Source organism: Oncorhynchus kisutch, linkage group LG30, assembly GCF_002021735.2.
Source record: "Oncorhynchus kisutch isolate 150728-3 linkage group LG30, Okis_V2, whole genome shotgun sequence".
NCBI lineage: Eukaryota > Metazoa > Chordata > Actinopteri > Salmoniformes > Salmonidae > Oncorhynchus > Oncorhynchus kisutch.
The window spans coordinates 35,184,404-35,209,531 of NC_034203.2; the positions used below are offsets into that span (position 1 = coordinate 35,184,404).

Below are 25,128 nucleotides of genomic sequence, written 5' to 3' on the forward strand. Positions count from 1 at the left end.
GAGAACTACAAGGGGACCTCCGGAGTGAGTTCGTCCACGCTTTGAGAAGTAGGTTAGCAGGGTAGACTGGGAACCTTTTAAGAACCTTGGAACCTTGCAAGCCAAGCTAAACCACCGTGGGAGTATTCTGTCAAGAAGTTACCGAAATAGTGCATCGAGACAAACAGGAAAACATGCAACTTGAACTGTCGAATTTCTTTGCATTTAATTAACTGTCGTAAGACTCTCCTCGCTGATTTTTGCCTTATTTTCTGAAAAAATATTTTCTAGTTCATTAGGCTAAAGAAGTTTTTTTTTACGTGCAAGCAAATGCTGGTCTTTCAACAGTTTTACAGATATTTGTATTCAATTTACAACCCACATGAAGTCAAATTCATTGATCCAGAATCGATAAATATTCAACATGAGAGGTAAATGAATTATTATCATTCATATTCAAATGACCATACTTTGTAGACTTTTCAATGTCACATATATCCTATGTTCATTTTGCCGAGAAACAATGCATCGAAAGCTATTGAAATGTAAATTACTTTAGCTAAAAGTGCAACTGCTTTCCTTTTCAAGTGCGTAGGCTCTCACCTTAATCTCTCATGTTGCTTCAACCTGTCTGGATAATCTGGCTACTCTTGCCAGGTGCACCACTGCCTCCGAATATTATAGGAATTCCTTGGCTGTAGGCTCTCACCTTAATCTCTCATGTTGCTTCAACCTGTCTGGATAATCTGGCTACTCTTGCCAGGTGCACCACTGCCTCCGAATATTATAGCAATTCCTTGGCTGTAGGCTCTCACCTTAATCTCTCATGTTGCTTCAACCTGTCTGGATAATCTGGCTACTCTTGCCAGGTGCACCACTGCCTCCGAATATTATAGGAATTCCTTGGCTGTAGGCTCTCACCTTAATCTCTCATGTTGCTTCAACCTGTCTGGATAATCTGGCTACTCTTGCCAGGTGCACCACTGCCTCCGAATATTATAGCAATTCCTTGGCTGTAGGCTCTCACCTTAATCTCTCATGTTGCTTCAACCTGTCTGGATAATCTGGCTACTCTTGCCAGGTGCACCACTGCCTCCGAATATTATAGGAATTCCTTGGCTGTAGGCTCTCACCTTAATCTCTCATGTTGCTTCAAACCTGTCTGGATAATCTGGCTACTCTTGCCAGGTGCACCACTGCCTCCGAATATTATAGGAATTCCTTGGCTGTAGGCTCTCACCTTAATCTCTCATGTTGCTTCAACCTGTCTGGATAATCTGGCTACTTTTGCCAGGTGCACCACTGCCTCCGAATATTATAGCAATTCCTTGGCTGTAGGCTCTCACCTTAATCTCTCATGTTGCTTCAACCTGTCTGGATAATCTGGCTACTCTTGCCAGGTGCACCACTGCCTCTGAATATTATAGGAATTCCTTGGCTGTAGGCTCTCACCTTAATCTCTCATGTTGCTTCAACCTGTCTGGATAATCTGGCTACTCTTGCCAGGTGCACCACTGCCTCCGAATATTATAGCAATTCCTTGGCTGTAGGCTCTCACCTTAATCTCTCATGTTGCTTCAACCTGTCTGGATAATCTGGCTACTCTTGCCAGGTGCACCACTGCCTCCGAATATTATAGGAATTCCTTGGCTGTAGGCTCTCACCTTAATCTCTCATGTTGCTTCAACCTGTCTGGATAATCTGGCTACTCTTGCCAGGTGCACCACTGCCTCCGAATATTATAGCAATTCCTTGGCTGTAGGCTCTCACCTTAATCTCTCATGTTGCTTCAACCTGTCTGGATAATCTGGCTACTCTTGCCAGGTGCACCACTGCCTCCGAATATTATAGGAATTCCTTGGCTGTAGGCTCTCACCTTAATCTCTCATGTTGCTTCAAACCTGTCTGGATAATCTGGCTACTCTTGCCAGGTGCACCACTGCCTCCGAATATTATAGGAATTCCTTGGCTGTAGGCTCTCACCTTAATCTCTCATGTTGCTTCAACCTGTCTGGATAATCTGGCTACTTTTGCCAGGTGCACCACTGCCTCCGAATATTATAGCAATTCCTTGGCTGTAGGCTCTCACCTTAATCTCTCATGTTGCTTCAACCTGTCTGGATAATCTGGCTACTCTTGCCAGGTGCACCACTGCCTCTGAATATTATAGGAATTCCTTGGCTGTAGGCTCTCACCTTAATCTCTCATGTTGCTTCAACCTGTCTGGATAATCTGGCTACTCTTGCCAGGTGCACCACTGCCTCCGAATATTATAGGAATTCCTTGGCTGTAGGCTGGAGACTTTTCTGTAACTAATGAAAATGCTTATAATATATATATATATATATTATTCAATCATTATTATTCAATCATTATTCAATCATTATTCAAATCATGTTTAGGTTAAATGTGTGAACAATGTTGGAAAGGGTTGTAAAGTCTGATTAATTAGGCTGTTATACACAATTTATTGGTATACAGCCTGAAACATGTTTGTGCAAAATCGTTTAAATGTTCCTTACAAGCCTGAATGTTGAATAAAATTACATTTGAACTTACATCTCATGCTTAATAGGGGCAAAACTAAATATATGTTGTTTTCAAATTGTCATAAAATTTTCTCAAATTGATTACAATTTCACTCATTGGATAGTTATATAATTGAACCAGCCCTGCATACAAATACCTTGGTATTTGGATTGACGATGATTTAACATTTAAAAAACATATGAATGAGCTTGTTAAGAAGCTACGATTTAAATAGAGCTTTTTTACTTTTACAGAAACAAAGCTTACCTCTCTAGTCAACAGGAAGCAGATTTACAAATGAACCCTGCACAAAGAGACCTTAGTCTCAATATGACTTCTCTGTTGAAATAAAGGTAAATCCACTATACTGGTTGTCTATGCGGGCTGTCTTTCAGCTGCTCGAAATTTGAGACAAAATATCCACAGGAAAGTATTGTTTACTTGACTTTTTGGGGGATATTTGGTTTTCTGTCATCAACAGCAATTGAACCAAGCATAACATGACAATGAAAATGGAATATTCTGAATCAGGGAAGGTTAGAGTTTTTTTTTTATTCTTACTTTTTTTTTGAAGATTGAAATCTGAATCCATTTTTTTTTTTCACTAACAAAAAATGCTCTCCATCCTCCCCCTGATTCAGAATATACAATTTTCATTATCATAGAATGCTTGATTCAATAGCTTTTAACAAGAGAAAACCGAATACCCAATAAAAAACTAACTTTACCTTCGTGCCTAACCAACCAAATACCTACCAGCTCACTAAAAAGTCAGGTTAACAATACTTTTCTGTTGATATTTTGTCTCAACTTTTGAGCAGCTGAAGGACAAGCTGCACATACAACTGGTAAAGTAAGTTCAATGTAATTTTATTCTTCAACATGCTTTGTAAACAACAGGTGTGGACTAACAATGAAATGCTTACATAGGGGCCCTTGCAAAAAGAGAAAGAAATAATAGAAAAGTGAAACACGTAATAATAGATACACAATGAGTAACGATAACTTGGCTATACACAAGGGGTACCATTTATATAACTAGAAGTAAAGTGACAGATCGTAAACGGCAGCAGCAGCGTATGTGATGAGTTAAAAACTTTATTGCACAAAGGGTCAATGCAGATCCAGGAAGCTATTTGGTTAGCTATTTATCTAACTAGCAGTCTTATGGATTGGGGCAGAAGCTGTTCAGGGTCCTGTTGGTTCTAGACTTGGTGGCTACTTTGAAGAATCTGAAATATGAAGTATATTTTGATTTGTTTTACACTTTTTTGTTTACAACATGATTCCGTATGTGTTATTTCATAGTTTTGATGTCTTCACTATTATTCTACAATGTAGAAAATAGTAAAAATGATGAAAAACCCTGGAATGAGTAGGTGTGTCCGAACTTTTGACTGATACTGTATATATCATGATTCACCCATAGACCATATTGCCCTCCTCCCTATTGGCTGTCTCATTGTCATCAGTGATTATTTTTTTTGTATTAAACTTTATTTAACTAGGCAAGTCAGTTAAGAACAAATAACTTATTTACAATGATGGACTAAGAACAGTGGGTTAACTGCCTTGTTCAGGGGCAGAACGAAATATTTTTACCTTGTCAGCTCGGGGATTCGATCTAGCAACCTTTCGGTTACTGTCCCAATGCTAGGCTACCTGCCACCCCAAATTAGATCAGACCACCGTCATGTCGTTGGCAAAATTTATGATAGTGTTGGAGTCGTGGGTGAACAGGGAGTACAGGAGGGGACTATGAGGGGCCCCTGTGTTAAGGGTCAGCGTGACGGATGTGTTGTTGCCTACCCTCACCACCTGGGAAGTCAAGGATCCAGTTGCAGAGGGAGGTGTTCAGTCCCAGGACCCATAGCTTAGTGATGAGCTTGGAGTGCACCATGGTGTTGAACGCTGAGATGCAGTCAATGGACAGCATTCTCGCGTAGGTGTTCCTTTTGTCCACACGGGAAGGAGCAGTGTGGATGCAATCGAGATTGCTTCATCTGTGGATCTATTGGGGCGGTAGATGAATTCAAGTGGGTCCAGGGTGTAAAGCATTTCTTGGCTACATATGTGAGTCATTTAGACACGTTACATTGGCGTTCTTGGGCACAGGGACTATGATGGTTTGCTTGAAACATGTAGGCATTACAGACTGGGTTCGGGAGAGGTTGAAAATGTCAGTGAAGACACTTGTTGGCTGGTCAGTGCATGCTCTGAGTATGCACCCTGGTAATCTGTCTGGCTCTGCGGTCTTGTGAATGTTAACCTGTTTTGCAGCTACCCCCCTACTTTTTTCAATTTCCGCCTGAAGACATACCCAAATCTAACTGCCTGTAGCAGTTTGTTTGGGGAACTACTTGTTTATGATGTTAATAAATCCTCTTAGAGCTACCCCCTACCCCCACCTGAAGACATACCCAAATCCTGTAGCTCAGGCCCAGAACCAAGGATATGCATATTCTTGGTACCATTTGAAAGAAAACACTCGGAAGTTTGTGTAAATGTGAATTGAATGTAGGAGAATATAACACAATATATCTGGTTTAGATAATACAATGAAAAAAACATGTTTTTTCTTTTTATTGTTGTATCATCTTTAAAATGAACAAGATAAAACAAACATTCAGATAGGATGATGGGGACAATTTCAGTGAAAAACATAAGAGGGCAACAGTACTTGTGCAAAGTTTCAGAATGATAACTTCCAAAATGTGTGTGCTACATGACATTTATCATGAAGTCACCCAGGTGTCCCACACAAGTAGCCCAAATGTACCCAAGTGGCCAAATTGGTGAAGTTATACATGTTGAATGGAATAACTATATACAAAATACCAAAATGGTATTCAAACACACCCCCCCCCAAAAAAGGGAGAAAAAACATGAAAAAAAATATATATACATTTACAAAATAACACTTTCAATATTTGGAAGATCATCAGTCCTCTACACAATATTGTGCTGCTGATGCCAGGTGCCATAGCAGTCTCTTTCTGCTGTAAAGCAGAGGGTCACCAAGCATGTGGTGCAGGTGATGGGGGACTTCATTTAGCAAAGAACACAGCGACGCCTCCATGCTGTGCCCTTTTGGCCCTGAGGCACATCCATAATACATTTGGGCAGATGAACACCACTTGTGGCAGGAGCAGAAGGGAAAGAGGTAGAGGGGCCAGAACGTGGTGCAGTGGTGCTGTAGCCAGCAAGCTCCTTGATGAGCAGCTCTCTGAAGGCTAGCTGTAAGATGGGGTCTTTCCACAGCTCTTAGCCATTTCCTTGTGTAGGATGAATGCATTCACCACAGCAATGTCGATGAAATGATAGAAGAAGGTCTTGTACCATTTCATCGTCTTATGGAGAACATTATAATAGCCTATCAGCGCATCTGACAGGTCCACACGTCCCATGCTCTTGTTGTAGTCCTTTATTGCAGTTGGTCCATGCCCCAGTACTGGCTTAAGCAGGGGGACACGTCTGGCACTGCAGGATTTGAGTCCCTGGCGGCGTAGTGTGTTACTGATGGTAGGCTTTGTTACTTTGGTCCCAGCTCTCTGCAGGTCATTCACTAGGTCCCCCCGTGTGGTTCTGGGATTTTTCTTGTGATCATTTTGACCCCACTGGGTGAGATCTTGCGTGGAGCCCCAGATCGAGGGAGATTATCAGTGGTCTTATATGTCTTCCATTTCATAATAATTGCTCCCACAGTTGATTTCTTCAAACCAAGCTGCTTACCTATTGCAGATTCAGTCTTCCCAGCCTGGTGCAGGTCTACAATTTTGTTTCTGGTGTCCTTTGACAGTTACAGGTCTGTGAGAGCCAGAAATCTTGCTTGTTTGTAGGTGACCAAATACTTATTTTCCACCATAATTTGCAAATAAATTCATAAAAAATCCTACAATGTGATTTTCAGGATTTTTTTTCTCATTTTGTCTGTCATAGTTGAAGTGTACCTATGATGAAAATTACAGGCCTCTCTCATCTTTTTAAGTGGGAGAACTTGCACAATTGGTGGCTGACTAAATACTTTTTTGCCCCACTGTATATAGAGTACAGGGAACATAAGGTTGAATATATTGTGATAGACCTGCTAGATCTACTGTCTAATTTATATTATGACAGACCAGCTAGATCTACTGTCTTTATTATATTACAACAGACCAGCTGTATCTACTGTCTCCATTTCACTTTGGCCATTGTTGTGGGCCTGCCCTCCCCTCAACAGCCTCAAATAGGCTATTTCATGTGGGGGTGGGGTGGGGTGGAGCGGCAGACACACGCATCTCGGCCATGCTCCCTCTAATCCACAATATGTATATATACACACACAAACATAGGCTATGGGTCATACACATACATACAAACATACCCCCACCCACAATGTATAGCCAACGTGTACTTTACACATTTCATTACATTTTGATATATTGTTACTAAAATTAAAAAAAAATCACAAATAATATTTTATATTATTAATTTCAAACAACGGCATTAGCATGAGAAGAACTTACCAGTCCAAACCGATGTCCTCTCCGTTGAAAAAAATATTCCCACATTTGATTCCCACATTTGGGAATCAAAGCTATGCTAGCTAAATGAATCGTCCTCCAACAATCTCTGTCTCACTTTCCCGATCAATTTCTTTTAAAATTGTGTGTACATCTGTATATCTAGACTTAGATTTAACTTTCCCTGACTTAGTCGCCATACTGATTGATATATAAACAGCTGAAGATGCGCTTTACCAAAATAGTGCTGTGCGTAACATGCGCTCCTTCCAGTATGAATCTTCAATGGTGAATGACCCTCTTTACGCTGGAGTTTACAACATGGGTTGGTCTTCCAACACATAACCATTACATATTGCCATTTACCTCAGCTCATTGGCTATCTACCCATTGGGTTAAAATACAGTCAATCAACGAAACAGCGGTCATATTAGTGGTGCACAATGATGTCATTACTTGTTGTCTTCAAATTGGTTTCTTTCAGTCAAAGAAATGACCCATCACGTTTGGCTGTGTTACAAACAACCAGTTGATTGCAATGAAACCAAACATGACTAGAAAAGTCACGTTTAGTGTGTGTATTTACATCGAATGTGTCGTCGAAAATTTAACGAGACGGAATTCACGACACAAGATGTTTCGTGTTAGGCTATATAAATTGATTTTATCAAACAAAAGACCATTCATTGTGTAACAATGAGCATTGGGATTGCAAACAGAGGAAGATCGTCAAAGGTAAACTATTTATTTTATTGCAATTTTGTTTTACCTTTATTTAACTAGGTGAGTCAGTTAAGAACAAATTCTTATTTTCAATGACGGCCTAGGAACAGTGGGCTAACTGCCTGTTCAGGGGCAGAACGACAGATATGTACCTTGTCAGCTCGGGGATTTGAACTTGCAACCTTCCGGTTACTAGTCCAACACTCTAACCACTAGGCTACCCTGCCGAACCTGTGCTGGTTGAAATAGTTTTTTATGGGGCTCTGTCCTCAGATAATCACATCGTATTCTTTCGCAGTAAATCCTTTTTAAAATCTGACAACGCAGTTGGATTAGCAAGATTCTAGGCTTTCGAAACATGTGAGACACTTGTATTTTCATTAATGTTTAATATGACTTTATGTAGCGATCACCGTATGTTGTCGAATTTAATCCTGCTAACGGGTTCGGTCCGCAGAGATGTTAAAGGTCTTACTCACAGCGGCTATGGAGAGCGTGATCACACAGTCTTCCAGAACAGCTGGGGCTCTTATGCATGGTTCAGTGTTTCTTGGCTTGGGGCATTCAGCTTGTCCGGTAGGATCGTGTCACTGGACAGCTCGGGAGTGGGGGAGGGGAGGGAAAGAAGGAGGGATGAGAGCGAGAGGTAGGGAGAGAGACAGCCAAAATAGTTGACATGATTGAAAAAAATGAACAAACAGAAAGATTGTGATTAAAAAGTTCTGATTTGCGGCAATGTTCAGCTATTGCTACTTTTGTTGCTGATTGTCTTCTCACGATGCCGCCTCTAAAATTGCAACACGAGAGGGAGGGAGAGAGAGAGAGAGAGAGACTCAGCCAAAATAGTAGACATGATTGAAAAAAATTAACAAACAGAAAGATTGTGATTAAAAGGTTCTGAATTGCGGAAATGTTCAGCTACTGCTACTTTTGTTGCTGATTGTCTTCTCACGATGCCGCCTCTAAAATTGCAACAATATTACTGCAATCAAAAGGCATACCAAGACTTGTTACAGTTACAGTCTGCGGCTGTCACAACAATGTAACAACATAGTAACTGATAGACATATATTGCTATTGTAGCATATAAAATGTATATTTTCTTTTATGAATTATAGTATTTAGTGTTTGTTTGGATTGAGGGCTTTTGGCATAGTGAGGGTACTCTGTTCCTAATCTGTTTGTAGAGTGAGGGAGGGAGGGAGGGAGTTAGGGAGGGAGGGAGGGAGTTAGGGAGGGAGGGAGGGAGTTAGGGAGGGAGGGAGTTAGGATTTTTTGGGCTTATAGAGGGTAGTTCCACTGGCTGGCAGGATATTGAAATGTAAACAAGCCCAGTTCTTTGGCTCACTGGACTGAAGTCTCTCGTTTGCTGAGACCTAAAGAGAATTCCTTTTTGTTTTTTGTTTGTGTAGTTTTTTTTACCTTTTGTTTGTCTATGGAATCATTTTGGCAAAGAATTTATTTTGCACCTTTTTTTATTGTTAATAGTTTTATTGCGTGTTGCTCTTCCTCTTTTTGTGATTAGTGACTAGTTTTTCACTCTTTTACATGTCATTAACAATCTATCACCAGCACAGCTTCACACCTGTGCAGTAACCCCCTCTAATGGATTTTAGTACTACGTGGTAATATTTGCATTCCATGTCAGATCAGAGTAGATTTAAATACTTATTGCACAGCCAAAGTGCAAATAATAATTTGTTTTGTGAGTGGAGAGTGAGTGGTAAACTGAACTCCATTAGGAAAGGATCTGTTACACTGTCCTTCACCTTGTGTGACACAACAGGCAACAACCTCCTAGGGACTTGACTAGAGGGGCCTTGTATGCAGCAATAACTGCTCATTATGTTTCATGTAATGTGATACTGTTTGGTTTGCCTACAGAGGGGTGGTCTAGTAGGCAACACTATCTCTGTTTTCTATGGCCTCCTGCACTGATTTGAAAACACAGGAAATATGCAAGCAATATGAATACCTACTGGGAGTTGGCTTTCACAAGTCCAGTTCTTTCCCATCAGTGTTGGTTGAGGGAAATGGAGAGGAGAAAGGGAAGGAAGCCACTTCAGACAATTGGGACACACCCTAATGTTGAATGATTAATTTGCAATAGAATTCCACTTCCCTCAGATCAAAGCTTTTCACAGGCATTACATAACATTTAATTTAACATGCCCTGCCCAGAACTGTAAAAAGAAAGAAGTAAAAGCACAAAAGTGGTTCAAGTTTGTTACTGGAGTTTAAAAGGTTTATTGAGTGCACTCAGCCTGTCTCAGTTGCCTGTGTGTATTGTACTCATAAGCCTAAGTTAAATGTGTGAGTGTTAAGAGTCAATGAGTACGTCATCTTCTCAGAGTAGACCTTTGGTCGACATAGATTGTATTATCTCCCTCGCTCTGTCTCTGTGTGTGCACTTGCGTGTTACTATGAAAAACAAAGTGAAATGTGGCTGGCTGGGTCAGTCAGGAGGATCAGTCACCAGTGAAAGGGAATTGGTCTGGCAGCCAAAGTTGAGTGATGATGTCACCAGTCTGTCAGTCCCTGATGACACCCAACTCTCACCAGTCATCCAGCTCCGCGTTCAACACCATAGTGCCCACAAAGCTCATCACTAATCTAAGGACCCTGGGGCTAAACACCTCCCTCTGCAACTGAATCCTGGACTTTCTGACGGGTCGGCCCCAGGTAGTAAGGGTAGGCAACAACACGTCTGCCACGCTGATCCTCAACACTGGGGCCCCTCAGGGGTGCGTGCTTAGTCCCCTCCTGTACTCCCTGTTCACCGACGACTGTGTGGCCAGACACGACTCCAACACCATCATTAAGTTTGCTGACGACACAACAGTGGTAGGCCTGATTACCGACAATGATGAGCAAGCCTATAGGGATGACGTCAGAGACCTGGCAGTGTGGTGCCAGGACAACAACCTCTCCCTCAATGTGAGCAAGACAAAGGAGCTGATCGTGGACTACAGGAAAAGGAGGGCCGAACAGGCCCCCATTAACATTGACAGGGCTCTACTGGAGCTGTTCGAGAGTTTCAAGTTCCTTGGTGTCCAAATCACCAACGAACTATCATAGTAAAAACACACCAAGACAGTCGTGAAGAGGGCACGACAACACTTTATCCCTCTCAGGAGACTGAAAATATTTGGCATGGGTCCCCAGATCCTATAAAAGTTCTACAGCTGCACCATCAAGATAATCCTGACCGGTTGCATCACCGCCTGGTATGACAACTGCTCAGCATCTCACCCCCCCCCCCATTTGTTTTTACTCTGCTGCTACTCGCTGTTTATTATCTATGCATAGTCACTTTACCCCTACCTACATGTACAAATGACCTCGACTAACCTGTACCCCTGCACATTGACACGGTACCGGTACACCCTGATTATAGTTCTTTTATTGTGTTACTTTAAAAAAATATATACTTTAGTTTATTTTAACTCTTTCTTGAACTGCATTGTTGGTTAAGGGCTTGTAAGTAAGCATTTCACAGTAAGGTTTCACCTGTTATATTCGGTGCATGTGACAAATACATTTGATTTGATCTTGTACTGGTTACCACAGCATTTCTCAGTGCTTTATAATGCAAAATTGATTATTAATTATTTTGCAGAACATGGCATGCTTTAAAACAAGATGCAGTTCTGTAGATAAGGCTTCAGATGGCCATCTTATTTTATCTCTCGAGTCTGAATACATATGCAAATATTTGTTATGGCTGAACTGTTACAAATGGAGGTCTGTGTTATTCTGATCTTCTGACTTAAACTGGGGACAAGAACATAATTAGTTGAAGCAGAAGCTCAATTTCAAAGAGAGTTGTCAGATTAGATAGCAGATATGATACTGCCATACAGCTGATAGTGCATAGTCCTACTGGCACCAAGCCAGCTACTGTACCTAGTGGCTTTATGGGTGTGTCCTTCGGTTGTCTTTCATTTCATCCATTACGTAGTGTTTATCAAGTCTTCACTCTTTCACTCACGCTTATCGAGCTGAAGAATATCAGTGGGAACTACAGTAATAAGAATAATTTTCATTAGAGCACTTTCAAACAACTGTTTAGAATTAAGATTTTTATTGTATCATTATTTACATATTAATTTGCTGGATATTAAGTAGACAGCTGTGCATTTCGGAGGCTCAAAGTCTAGTTGAGTTCCACCTTAAAACCTGGGGTAGAGAGCCCTATTCACAGTGTGAAAGCGCCTGACTACCCCCTGCCTACCCTCCCCTCGGTGAGAAAGTGTGTCAGTAGGACAGAATTGCATGACAGGCTACCGCGCCTGACCGATATCCCACACAACCAACCCCCGACAGGCCCTGCCCGACCCCAGCCAATGGGAGCTGCAGCAGCAGAAAGGAGGCGGGCGGTAGCTAGAGTGACCTCCCTGAATGAGTATGTTTATGAAATGGTCGCAGACGAGAGTTATAAAACTGAGCGGAGTGTTTATGAAATGCTCGCAGATGAGGGTTAGATAACTGAGCGAGTGTGTTTGTGAAATGCTTGCAGACGAGTTATATAACCGAGCGGAAGATTGGAGAGAAAAGAGAGGGCAGAAGGCAGGAGATGCTTTTCCATTACATGCCTGCAGCTAGGGCTGGGCGATATGGCCTAAAAATCATGTCGGACAATTTACATACACACAAATATATATATTATATTATATATTGTTTAATGTTTTGTCCAAATAAGCTTTGTTCTACAATTAAAGGTAAAATACACAGCATTTCAAACAGTAATAATCTAATGAATACAGGACTTGTGAAATTATACATAGGCTAAATTATAAACCTTTCACAAGCATAAGACCCACTAATAATGCTATTATTTTATCAACATAGTTTAACCTGCTTTTTTTGCAATAATCGTTGATCTGGCTTTAAAGTCAGTCTATGATAATGCCATTTTTGTTACAAATTTTACCAGAACCATGCATTATGCAGGCATTATAGAAAATTAACACAGGTGTCTTGAATAATCTCTCAAATACAAACCCACGTGCTAGTGAGTAGCCAGCTAATATTTATATGAAAAGTTTAGTCAAATTGGATTTATTTGCTAGCTAACTTGGCAGAAGTAGCTAACTAGGCCTTTTAATTGTTATGAACACACCCTTTCTACCTGTCTCCAACTGTTTGAGTAGCATGCTAGCCTGTCCACTTTGTTCAGATGTTGAAATCAAATGCCCTACCTTATTTCTCAGAATGCCAAATCAAATTGTATTTGTCACATGCGCAGAATACAACCGGTGTAGACCTTACAGTGAAATGCTTACTTACAAGCCCTTAACCAACGATGCAGTTTTTAGAAAAATAAGTGTTAAGGAAGTATTTACTAAAATAAACAGATGTGTATTTATTTATTTATTTAATTAAAGAGCAACAATGAAATAACAGTTGTGAGACAATATTCAGGGGTCACCAGTACAGTCAATGTACGGAGGCACAGTTTAGTCGAGGTAATTGTGGTAATATGTACATGTGGGTAGAGGTAAAGTGACTAGGCATAATAAACAGAGAGTAGCAGCAGCATAAAAATGGGGGGGGGGGGGGGGGGGTAGCCATTTGATTAGCTGTTCAGGAATCTTATGGCTTGGGGGTAGAAGCTGTTAAGAAGTCTTTTGGACCTAGACTTGGCACTTCTGTACCGCTTGCCTTGCGGTAGCAGAGAGAACAGTCTGACAATAACGTAGATAATTGTGTTTTAAAACCTGGATTCTTGCAATACAGGTATTTTGAATATCGCGCAAAAACATACATTCTAATTCATGAAATATATCGCCCAGCCCTACATGCAGCTGGCCCAGTTGCTCTGTGTATTTTCTTCATTACTTAGAGGAGAGAACAGGAGACTTTTACCCTTTTTTTCATAGAGAGAGTGGGAAAAACAAACCAATTTAAAGTGACGTTCTCCAACATGTAATGCCACAACAACAATGCATTAAATCTCTGAGAGGTAAATGAGTTTCCATATGTCTGCCTCTCAGAGGACGACAGATCCCATGGTTCATATGTCTGCCTCTCAGAGGACGACAGATCCCATGGTTCATATGTCTGCCGCTCAGAGGACGACAGATCCCATGGTTCATATGTCTGTCTCTCAGAGCTCTACAGCTCCCATGCGGGACTACATATCCCATACTTCATAAATTACACAGATTCGTTCTCTCTGTCTTTGGCACAAACATTACATAGACTGGCAGATTGAGCAGTGATAGTGTATCACACGAATGAGTTGGTTGTTTCTGTCTCTGTGTAGTACTATGGCTGCTGTGAAGTAAAATAGCCAACCGGCTCCGTCTGTTTAAACGAAAACAAGTTTTTCTTTCTTCACATACGACTGCCCTCCATTTTAGGCCCTTATATGGGCCCCTTGTATGTGAGAGGGAAAGATAGTGTGTGAGGGGACTGGGTTTCTGACACATGACTCTGTCTATTTCTGGCTTTCACCTCACTGGGTCCACAGACAGACTGACAGCATGAGAGACACACGGCCAGGTTCAGTTTCAAAGTCACTTCAATCAAAACATTTCCCCACTCTTTTTTATTGCATACTACGTTTACTTGTATTATTCTCTGTGATGCGGCAATCTGTGTTAGTATGAAATATGGCACATAGATAAGGCATGATTAAAGTCAATATTTGTCCATTTGAATACCTTTCATTCTGCTGCTATGACACTCAGAGCATGCAAGGCAGAGCCAAACTGACAGCCTGCCTCTCACTTCACAAGATGTTGATCATAGCCACATGCCAGGTGGAAACCTGTTGCAAATGCCAATATTCAATCAATCAAACTGTATTTATAGAGCACATTTCTTACAGGGGATGCATTTCAAACTGCTTAAAAAATAAACTAGAGAAGGTGAGAAAGATAACGCTAAAGGTTTTCTAAATGAGACAAATGAAAATAGTCCTCCCTCCGTCGTATCAGAATCTTCAGGTGCTAGCCCTGCAGTGTGTCTATATAATGTATGTGTGAACGTTGCAACACATTATGCAATGAAATCTGGTCATGATCTGAGCTCTTGGCCGTGCCCCAAGAGAGATTGGCCTCAGCCGGGGTGTTACTCAATAGTGAGAGTTGTTTGTGTGCGGCCATATTAGTCCCAACTCATATCCTTATTTTGAGATCTACTAGCTGTAGACTTGGCAGGGCAGTAATATTTTTATGGATTCTCATTAGCTTTTAATACAGGTTAAATAACTCACTTGATGGGTTGAGCTTCACAGCTTTTGTAATATATATCCCCCCTCTCTCTCTCTCTCTCTCTCTCCAGCTCAAATAGAAGTAATACCCTGCAAGATCTGTGGGGACAAGTCCTCAGGTATCCACTATGGGGTCATTACCTGCGAAGGTTGCAAGGTGAGCTAGTAGTAGTTGGGTTTCTTCTTTACCTTCTTCATGTGTTCTTTAACAATATGAAACAAAGACAAGCTGCAATTGAAAATATCCTTAGTTGTGATCAATGAAATAATTCTTTCATTTTGTAACATGTAGGTTTATGATAGTGGAATTCTATACATTATGTAATCATTTGACTCATCCTTTGTGTAGGGGTTCTTCCGCCGCAGCCAGCAGAACAACGCCATGTACTCGTGTTCCCGCCAGAGAAACTGTCTTATTGACCGAACCAACCGCAACCGCTGCCAACACTGCAGACTGCAGAAGTGTCTGGCTTTGGGCATGAGCCGGGACGGTGAGTCACACACACACACAGACGTGCGTGGAGCCCAGAGGAAAACTCATGACAGGTAGTCAACACTTATTTCCACACAGATATATACTGTATATACAGCGCATTCGGAAAGGATTTAGACCCCTTGACTTTTCCCACATTTTGTTACGTTACAGACTTACTCTAAAATGGATTAAATAAAAATGTCTATAAAAGGTCCCACATTTGACAGTGCATGTCAGAGCAAAAACCAAGCCATGAGGTCGAAGGAACTGTCCGTAGAGCGCCGAGACAGGATTGTGTCGAGGCACAGATCTGGGGAAGGCTACCAACAAATGTCTACAGCATTCAAGGTCTTCGAGAACATAGTGCCCTCCAGCATTCTTAAATGGAAGAAGTTTGTAACAACCAAGACTCCTAGAGCTGGCCACCCAGCCAAACTGAGAAATCGGGGGAGAAGGGCCTTGGTCAGGGAGGTGACCAAGAACCTGATGGTCACTCTGACAGAGCTCCAGAGTTCCTCTGTGGAGATGGGAGAACCTTCCAGAAGGACAACCATCTCTGCAGCACTTCACCAATCAGGCCTTTATGGTAGAGTGGAAGGACTCAAGCAACTCCTCAGTAAAAGGCAAATGACAGCCCACTTGGAATTTGCCAAAAGGCACCTAAAGGGCTCTCAGACCATGAGAAACAAGATTCTCTGGTCTGATGAAACCAAGATTGAACTCTGGCCTGAATGCCAAGCGTCACGTCTTGAGGAATCTCAAGCTCATCACCTGGCCGATACCATCCCTACGCTGAAGCATGGTAGTGGCAGCATCATGCTGTGGGGATGTTTTTCATCAGCAGGAACTGGGAGACTAGTAAGGGTCGAGGCAAAGATGAACGGAGGAAAGTACAGAAAGATCCTTGATGAAAACCTGCTCCAGTACACTCAGGACCTCAGACTGGGGCGAAGGTTCACCTTCCAACAGGACAACGACCCTAAGCACACAGCCAAGACAACGCAGCAGTGGCTTCGGGACAAGTCTCTGAATGTCCTTGAGTGGCCCAGCCAGAGCCCAGACTTGAACCCGATCGAACATCTCTGGAGAGACCTGAAAATAGCTTTGCAGCAACCCTCCCCATCCAACCTGACAGACCATGAGAAGATCTGCAGAGAAGAATGGGAGAAACTCCCCAAATACAGGTGTGCCAAGCTTGTAGCATCATACCCAAGAAGACTTGTGTCTGTAATCTCTGCCAAAGGTGCTTCAACAAAGTACTGAGTAAAGGGTCTGAATACTTATGTAAATGTGATATTTAGCAAAAATGTCTAAAAACCAGTTTTTGCTTTGTCATTATGGAGTATTGCGTGTAGATTGCTAAGGGGAGAAAAAACTAAGGCTGTAACGTAACAAAATGTGGAGAAAGTGAAGGGGTCTGAATACTTTCCGAATGCACTGTATATAGATAGATACATGTACATTCTGATACTTATCTTGTCTCCCTCCAGCGGTGAAGTTTGGCCGTATGTCTAAGAAGCAGCGAGACAGCCTGTACTCTGAGGTTCAGAAGCACCAGAAGAACCAGGAGCTTCTGAACCAGGAGGTTGTGAACCAGGGGTGTCTGAACCAGGGTTTGTCCCTGACCAGAGAAGATGTGGCAGGGGGAGACAGCGAGGGGGACAGGCACAGGGAGCTCAGTCACTCCTACAGCAGCGGCGGCTCCAGCTCCACCCTGAGTGACCTGGATGACATCCCCGACCTGTTTGACCTGCCCTTGACCCCGGAGGAGGCCCACGAGTACTGCAGCCTGGAGCTGCTGGGAGGCCACGGCGGAAGCACCGGGAACACCTCAAACTCTTCATCATCGTCATCATCCTCTAACAATTCGTCCAATCAGAACTCGCCGCAGCAGAATCTGCTGGATGTCACAGACGCCAATGGAATCAAACATGAGTACCAGATGTTGTCGCACACACAAGCCGCGCTGCTGGAGCCACTGGCCAATGACTGCACTCTTATGGATATAGGTACGAAATCTATTACTATCTCTACAACTGACATCACCATCAAAATTGTGCCGTTTCTGTTTCAGAGCGTATCACCGAGAGTGTGTTTCTGTTTCAGGGCGTATCACCCAGAGTGTGTTTCTGTTTCGGGCGTATCACCCAGAGTGTGTTTCTGTTTCGGGGCGTATCATCCAGAGTGTGTTTCTGTTTCAGGGCGTATCACCCAGAGTGTGTTTCTGTTTCGGGGCGTATCATCCAGAGTGTGTTTCTGTTTCAGGGCGTATCACCCAGAGTGTGTTTCTGTTTCGGGGCGTATCACCCAGAGTGTGTTTCTGTTTCTGGGCGTATCACCCAGAGTGTGTTTCTGTTTTGGGGCGTATCACCCAGAGTGTGTTTCTGTTTCAGAGTGTATCACCCAGAGTGTGTTTCTGTTTCAGAGCGTATCACCCAGAGTGTGTTTCTGTTTCAGAGCGTATCACCCAGAGTGTGTTTCTGTTTCAGGGCGTATCACCCAGAGTGTGCCGTTTCTGTTTCAGAGCGTATCACCCAGAGTGTGTTTCTGTTTCGGGGCGTATCACCCAGAGTGTGTTTCTGTTTCAGAGCGTATCACCCAGAGTGCGTTTCTGTTTCGGGGCGTATCATCCAGAGTGTGTTTCTGTTTCAGAGCGTATCACCGAGAGTGTGTTTCTGTTTCAGGGCGTATCACCCAGAGTGTGTTTCTGTTTCGGGCGTATCACCCAGAGTGTGTTTCTGTTTCGGGGCGTATCATCCAGAGTGTGTTTCTGTTTCGGGGCGTATCACCCAGAGTGTGTTTCTGTTTCGGGGCGTATCATCCAGAGTGTGTTTCTGTTTCAGGGCGTATCACCCAGAGTGTGTTTCTGTTTCGGGGCGTATCACCCAGAGTGTGTTTCTGTTTCTGGGCGTATCACCCAGAGTGTGTTTCTGTTTCTGGGTGTATCACCCAGAGTGTGTTTCTGTTTCGGGGCGTATCACCCAGAGTGTGTTTCTGTTTCTGGGCGTATCACCCAGAGTGTGTTTCTGTTTCTGGGCGTATCACCCAGAGTGTGTTTCTGTTTTGGGGCGTATCACCCAGAGTGTGTTTCTGTTTCAGAGTGTATCACCCAGAGTGTGTTTCTGTTTCAGAGCGTATCACCCAGAGTGTGTTTCTGTTTCAGAGCGTATCACCCAGAGTGTGTTTCTGTTTCAGGGCGTATCACCCAGAGTGTGCCGTTTCTGTTTCAGAGCGTATCACCCAGAGTGTGTTTCTGTTTCGGGGCGTATCACCCAGAGTGTGTTTCTGTTTCAGAGCGTATCACCCAGAGTGCGTTTCTGTTTCAGAGCGTATCACCCAGAGTGTGTTTCTGTTTCAGAGCGTATCACCCAGAGTGTGCCGTTTCTGTTTCAGAGCGTATCACCCAGAGTGTGTTTCTGTTTCAGAGCGAATCACCCAGAGTGTGTTTCTGTTTCAGAGCGTATCACCCAGAGTGTGCCGTTTCTGTTTCAGAGCGTATCACCCAGAGTGTGCCGTTTCTGTTTCAGAGCGTATCACCCAGAGTGTGCCGTTTCTGTTTCAGAGCGTATCACCCAGAGTGTGCCGTTTCTGTTTCAGAGCGTATCACCCAGAGTGTGCCGTTTCTGTTTCAGAGCGTATCACCCAGAGTGTGCCGTTTCTGTTTCAGAGCGTATCACCCAGAGTGTGCCGTTTCTGTTTCAGAGCGTATCACCCAGAGTGTGCCGTTTCTGTTTCAGAGCGTATCACCCAGAGTGTGCCGTTTCTGTTTCAGAGCGTATCACCCAGAGTGTGCCGTTTCTGTTTCAGAGCGTATCACCCAGAGTGTGTTTCTGTTTCAGAGCGTATCACCCAGAGTGTGGTCAAGTCCCACTTGGAGACGAGTCAGTACAGTTCTGACGACCTGAAGAGGCTGACATACAGTGGGATTCAGTACTCACCTGAAGAGACCTGCAACTTCCAGTGCAAGGTGATGACACACACACACACACACACACACATACACACACACACACATACTGCTACTCACTAATGTCTTGCATTATTATTGTATTAAATTATGATTTCTCTATTTCTCCCAGTCTGAAGAGTTTATGTGGCAGCAGTGTGCCCACCATATCACCAATGCCATCCAGTACGTGGTGGAGTTTGCCAAACGCATCACTGGCTTCATGGACCTGTGTCAGAACGACCAGATAATTCTGCTCAAAGCAGGTTCGTACCTCTATACATGCACACATCCAGATTACACGTACCGCTCAAACCACTTTAGGACATGCACACACTGATTGTTATGTGAACGCTCTTTCTTACACACACATAGACAAACAAACATGGATCAAACCCTATAACATTCAATCACATTCCTGTAATGAGTGAAGAAATTGCAGAAGTCCTTTATCTTGTCCTTCTTTTTTCCAACCTTCTTCCTTGTGCTCTTTTTGTTTTTTACAAACCACACATCACTACTCCGACCATTTCACTAAACCGTCTCTGAAACATCCATTTCACTAAACCGTCTCTGAAACATCCATTTCACTAAACCGTCTCTGAAACATCCATTTCACTAAACCGTCTCTGAAACATCCATTTCACTAAACCGTCTCTGAAACATCCATTTCACTAAACCGTCTCTGAAACATCCATTTCACTAAACCGTCTCTGAAACATCCATTTCACTAAACCGTCTCTGAAACATATTTATACCATTCAACAACCATTATATCTGCACACACACACGTTGGTTTGACGATAACTCAATTAATGTTTGAAACCCCCTTTTGATAAATTCTTGATAATCCTTATTGCCCTGCTGACTTTCAAATTGTTCAAATGACTTACATCTGCTATCCTCCAATCTGGAATGTTTTACTTTCCGTTGGGTGTTTTTTCTTCTGCATGTCGTAACATCTTCTGTGCTCTCGGTATCCCCCTCTTCCACTGACTCCTGTTTCTCCATTTCTGTGGCTCTCGATGGTTGCCTTTGCAGGCTGTCTGGAGGTGCTGTTGATCAGGATGTGCAGGGCGTTTAACGCTAACACCAACACCATGTTCTTTGATGGCAAGTTTGCCTCCGCCCAGCTCTTCAAAGCCCTCGGTAAGCACCTCAGATAGGTTAGCCTACCCCTTGTCTGATACAGTATTTAGAGTGTATAGAGCTGATACTGTTAACTACTCCAAATACTATTCAGTGGAATATGATGTGTGCATATCTAATATTGGGATTTTTCTCCGCAGGTTGCGATGACCTGGTCAGTGCCGTGTTTGACTTGGCTAAAGGACTCTGCCGCCTGCAGCTAACCGATGAGGAAATGGCTCTGTTCAGCGCCGCTGTCCTTCTGTCCCCAGAGCGACCATGGCTGACCGACAGCCAGAAGGTCCGGAAGCTGCAGGAGAAGCTCTTCCTGGCTCTGCAACACAGTCTGCACATGAGCGGGGCCTCCGACGAGAAACTAGACCAGGTAGAAGAGATCCAGATTTTGTCAAATTAACGTCAGATTTTACTTTTTGTAGCAGGTTTGGGGAGCAAATTTAGCAGGCTAAGAGAATTGGGTTAAGTTTAGGAAAAGGGTTAGGGTTAGCCAAAATGCCCCAAAATTCTACTTTTGAGGTTAGTTGATAAAGGCTAGATCCCTTCTAGTCATAAGCGGGAATACTCAGCACACGGCACGATGACAAAACACAGCCCACAGCCTCTAGCCATGACCCAGTTGTCATTGGCTGAGATCCACCATATGGGAATCACTGGTGTAGCATACGTCTCCTCTCCAAGCACTTTATGATACGGTCCTCTACAGAATATTCCAAACAGCTGCATAAGCATATTTCATGGGGCCTTAAGGCCCTGTGCTGTAGAGTAAACCAGTGGTTCCCCAACTCCAATCCTCCAGTAACCCCAACAGTGCACATTTTTGTTGTAGAGCCGGACAAGCACACCTGATTCAACTTGTCAAATAATCATCGAGCCCTCGACAAGTTGAATCAGGTGTTTGTCCAGGGCTGCAACTAAAATGTGTACTGTTGGGGTTCTAGAGGACTGGAGCTGGGAAACGCTGCTGTAGACATTCTTTAAATCAAACTAAGACAAACAGTTAAACAGTCTAGTGTTGTAAGCCGGATCTATCCCATGCAACTTAGCTTACGTCCATACACATTTCATGCGTTCTCTGGATTTCTTCCATCCCACCTTGTCCATAGATATTGAGTGTATTTTCCTGACTTGTCCCGGTGTCCTCTTCTCCTGTAGATGGTGTCCAAGCTGCTGATGATGAAGTCCATCTGTAATCTCCACGTCAACAAGCTGGAGTTCTTCCGTCTGGTTCACCCCGAGACCGCATACAGCTTCCCACCACTCTATCGGGAAGTGTTCGGGAGTGAGATCTCTCTACCCGACTCTACAAACAGCTCCTAGAGAGAAATATGGAGTGAATGTGTTAGAGGCAGGTTAAGAAAAGTGTGGAGATATGGAAGCGAAAGGGGAGATTGAGCGAGGGATATAAATATTGAACTCAGAAATAACCAGCAGTTAACTAGACAATCCAGGACTTAAAATACTCAATTTCCCAGCATGCTGTGGCGTTATTCCTCCACTATCCTAGCAGGCCATGCACCTTACACTACAGACTTCACCTTCAGGGTCCTTTTGTACCGTAGCACTTTGGACAAACTAATGGGCAATATGCATATTCTACAGTGTGAACATAGATCATTTAGCATTAGAAATTCGATGCTCCGCAACCCCGTCATGAATGTACCCCACTGACAACCACCAATGCACCAGCCAGAACCACACACCGAATGTACAGTGGGGCAAAAAAGTATTTAGTCAGCCACCAATTGTGCAAGTCCTCCCACTTAAAAAGATGAGAGAGGCCTGTAATTTTCATCATAGGTACACTTCAACTATGACAGACCAAATGAGGGAAAAAAATCCAGAAAATCACATTATAGGATTTTTTATGATTTTATTTGCAACTTATGGTGGAAAATAAGTATTAACACTCTGGGACAGTTTGACTGGTTGAATTAGAATCATTGTAATGCTATGATTCTACTCAATAGACCCGGGGTTCTTTTATTTATAGTCGCAAAGACACAGTTCTTAGTGGTACCCATATGTAGACTGCATGTATGTTGGACATGTAAGAGACCAAGATTATCATTCAGTTATTCCTCTGTTACAAAATGAGGATATAAACAGGTATGACATGCCACACTACTTGGTCATGGCCTTATTGGTCAATTATTCTTTATTGATCGTCTCCCTACAGGTTTATAGCAAACTCACAGAATGGTCACACACTTACAGACATAGGCACTTGTTCTGACAGTGTTTGGTGCTGCCCTTTGTAGACTTAAAAAATGCAATGAGAAACCTCAGTCGCTCACCTTCTTCCCATGAGAGAGAGAGAGTCAGGTTTCCATGGCAACACCCACCCCCATAGCAACCCAATGGGGTTACGCAATGTATGTCATTTGACCATTCGGGAGGCTGAACACTCTTTGCATAGTGAACACTGCCAAGGTAGGCAGCCCAATCACACGAAGGCAAAGGAGGGTCTCTAGTAGAATGGCCCAACATTGTCAATGAAACGGATTCTTGCCTCATGAGACCACGCTGGGTGAAAGAAACAGCAGAAGACAGAACATAAGAAGAGACAAGGATATTTTATGAACTCTGAATAACAAAGAGACTTGAGGAGAACAGCTCCTCTGTGAGAGTCCCTAACCAGCAACATCCAGCCAATAGGAATAGTCTCCCATTCACTAATGCCTTGTCTTTGGGTTACAGTTAAATTGTCTGTGTGTAAACTCTCTTTACTGGTTGGATCAACTGTATTATTTTTGTACATTGCTGTTTCCGTGTCATCTACTCCTCACCAAATGTCAAAGATCTTTCCTATCCAGGATCCCACTGGGCGAGCACAAGTCTAAGGCTGGACTCAGCTACCCGCCTGAGTTAGACATAATTTGTATAAGGTTTATGAGTCAGACAGCGCATCTCTTAACCCTTTGAGGAGCATGGACAGACAACATATCCTGATTCTATTTGTTCTTATTGAACTGTAATGTTCCACAACAGAATACTGAGAATAAGGTTCTATGAACTCACTCCACAAAGGGCTAAAAGTGACTCGTAGCCACTCAGGGAGCTAGCTCTGTTCTGTCATTCTCTCTCTACTAGCAGTGTCTTCTACTATTAGTGTTTTCCTCTCACCTTGCAGCTAAGACAAGACCCATAACCTTGATCACTGTGTTCGTAATCTTTGTTTTCATGTTACTCACACAGTGTCAGAGATCTTTCCCCTTTATTCTCAATATTATAACACAATCTGAATTTTACAAGACACAATCTAAAAAATATACATATTTTTAGAACATGCTATTCTTGGGATTTAATGTTGCTTTTGTTGTGAGTGTTATTTCTGTTGGTCTTTGATCTTTTTCCTCCTGTTATGTCATCACATTTTTGTCTTGTAAAATAAGTGATCTATTTTTTTTTAAGAAACTTTTTTTCCTCTCTATTCCCCTTAAGACAAAATGTACAAGAGGTATATTGTGAGTCAAAGAGTAAATAAGTTACTCAGCTCAATGTATATTCTTGTATGTTGGGATACTTTACATGTGCTTTAAAGAATCTAATAAAAGTATTTCTTTTTCTTTTGAATATGTGAAGTGTCTGTCTAAAAATGTTAACTCTCTCATCACACACTTGGTTTATTTCCATAAAAAAGGATAATACCACTTACAGCATACAGAATAGTATGGAAACATTATTTTCCTAGATACCCCTTCATTTCATAATCATATACTTGTTTCCGGGTAATACACCACATACAGTGCATTCGGAAATGATTCAGAACCCTTAATTTTCCCACATTTTGTTACGTTACAACCTTATTCTAAAATGGATTTAAAATATAATCGCCTCACCAATCTGCACATAATACCCCATAATGACAAAGCAAAAGCTTTTTGTATTTTTTAAAAATGTATTAAAAATACAAAACTGAAATATCACATTTACATAAGTATTCAGATCCTTTACTCAGTACTTTGTTGAAGCACCTTTGGTAGCAATTACAGCATCAAGTCAGGGTGGCAGGTAGCCTAGTAGTTGGGCCAGTAACCAAAGGGTTGCTGGATCAAATCCCTGAATCTGTTGTTCTGCCTGTTAGGCCGTCATTGTAAATAATCATTTGTTCTTAACTGACTTGCCTAGTTTCAATTTTTTTTTTACTATTCATGGGTATGACCCTACAAGCTTGGCACACCTGTATTTGGTGAGATTCCCAAATGTAATCCATTTTAGAATAAGGCTGCAATGTAACAAAATGTGGGAAAAGTCCAGGAGTCTGAATACCGGATGATAGGGCTAGAGACCAAATGGAACCGTGCCTAAAATCGAATCAAATGTATTTGTCACATACACAGTTTACAGCAAGTATAAAAAGTGCAGCCAAATGGTTATGTGCTAGCTCTCTCAACAATGCAGTACGCTAATCAATAATCAACAATCAATAATAACAATGAAAAGAGTTGAGAGTCTCATGTATAACACATTAGCCTGGTCCCAGATCTGTTTGTGTTTTTTCAAACTCCATTGTCATTGTTTTGGCATGACATTTCCATAAGGAGTTGGCTAGAGAGCAGAGTCAGACTGGGACCAGGTTAAGAACACGCCACACTCCGAACTGCAG

At 42.5% G+C, this 25,128-nt stretch overlaps 1 protein-coding gene across 1 annotated transcript; it reads left to right on the forward strand.

Annotated features, from left to right (window-relative positions):
* LOC109875240 (nuclear receptor ROR-beta) lies at positions 1-24,097 on the forward strand. The gene is made up of 9 exons (XM_031809849.1): positions 1-410; positions 15,027-15,112; positions 15,305-15,446; positions 16,921-17,439; positions 19,270-19,397; positions 19,510-19,642; positions 20,418-20,525; positions 20,666-20,889; positions 21,675-24,097. Exons 1-9 carry the CDS (start codon positions 404-406, stop codon positions 21,837-21,839), a joined length of 1,512 nt encoding a protein of 503 aa, XP_031665709.1. The 5' UTR covers positions 1-403; the 3' UTR covers positions 21,840-24,097.
* Positions 24,098-25,128: the final 1,031 nt, after the last annotated feature.

Bases quoted from the DNA above. Each gene is read 5' to 3' on its own strand.
- LOC109875240 (XM_031809849.1), top strand. The intron at 15,113-15,304 runs GTGAGCTAGTAG...TCCTTTGTGTAG, and splicing joins TTACCTGCGAAGGTTGCAAG to GGGTTCTTCCGCCGCAGCCA. The intron at 19,398-19,509 runs GTGATGACACAC...TATTTCTCCCAG, and splicing joins CCTGCAACTTCCAGTGCAAG to TCTGAAGAGTTTATGTGGCA.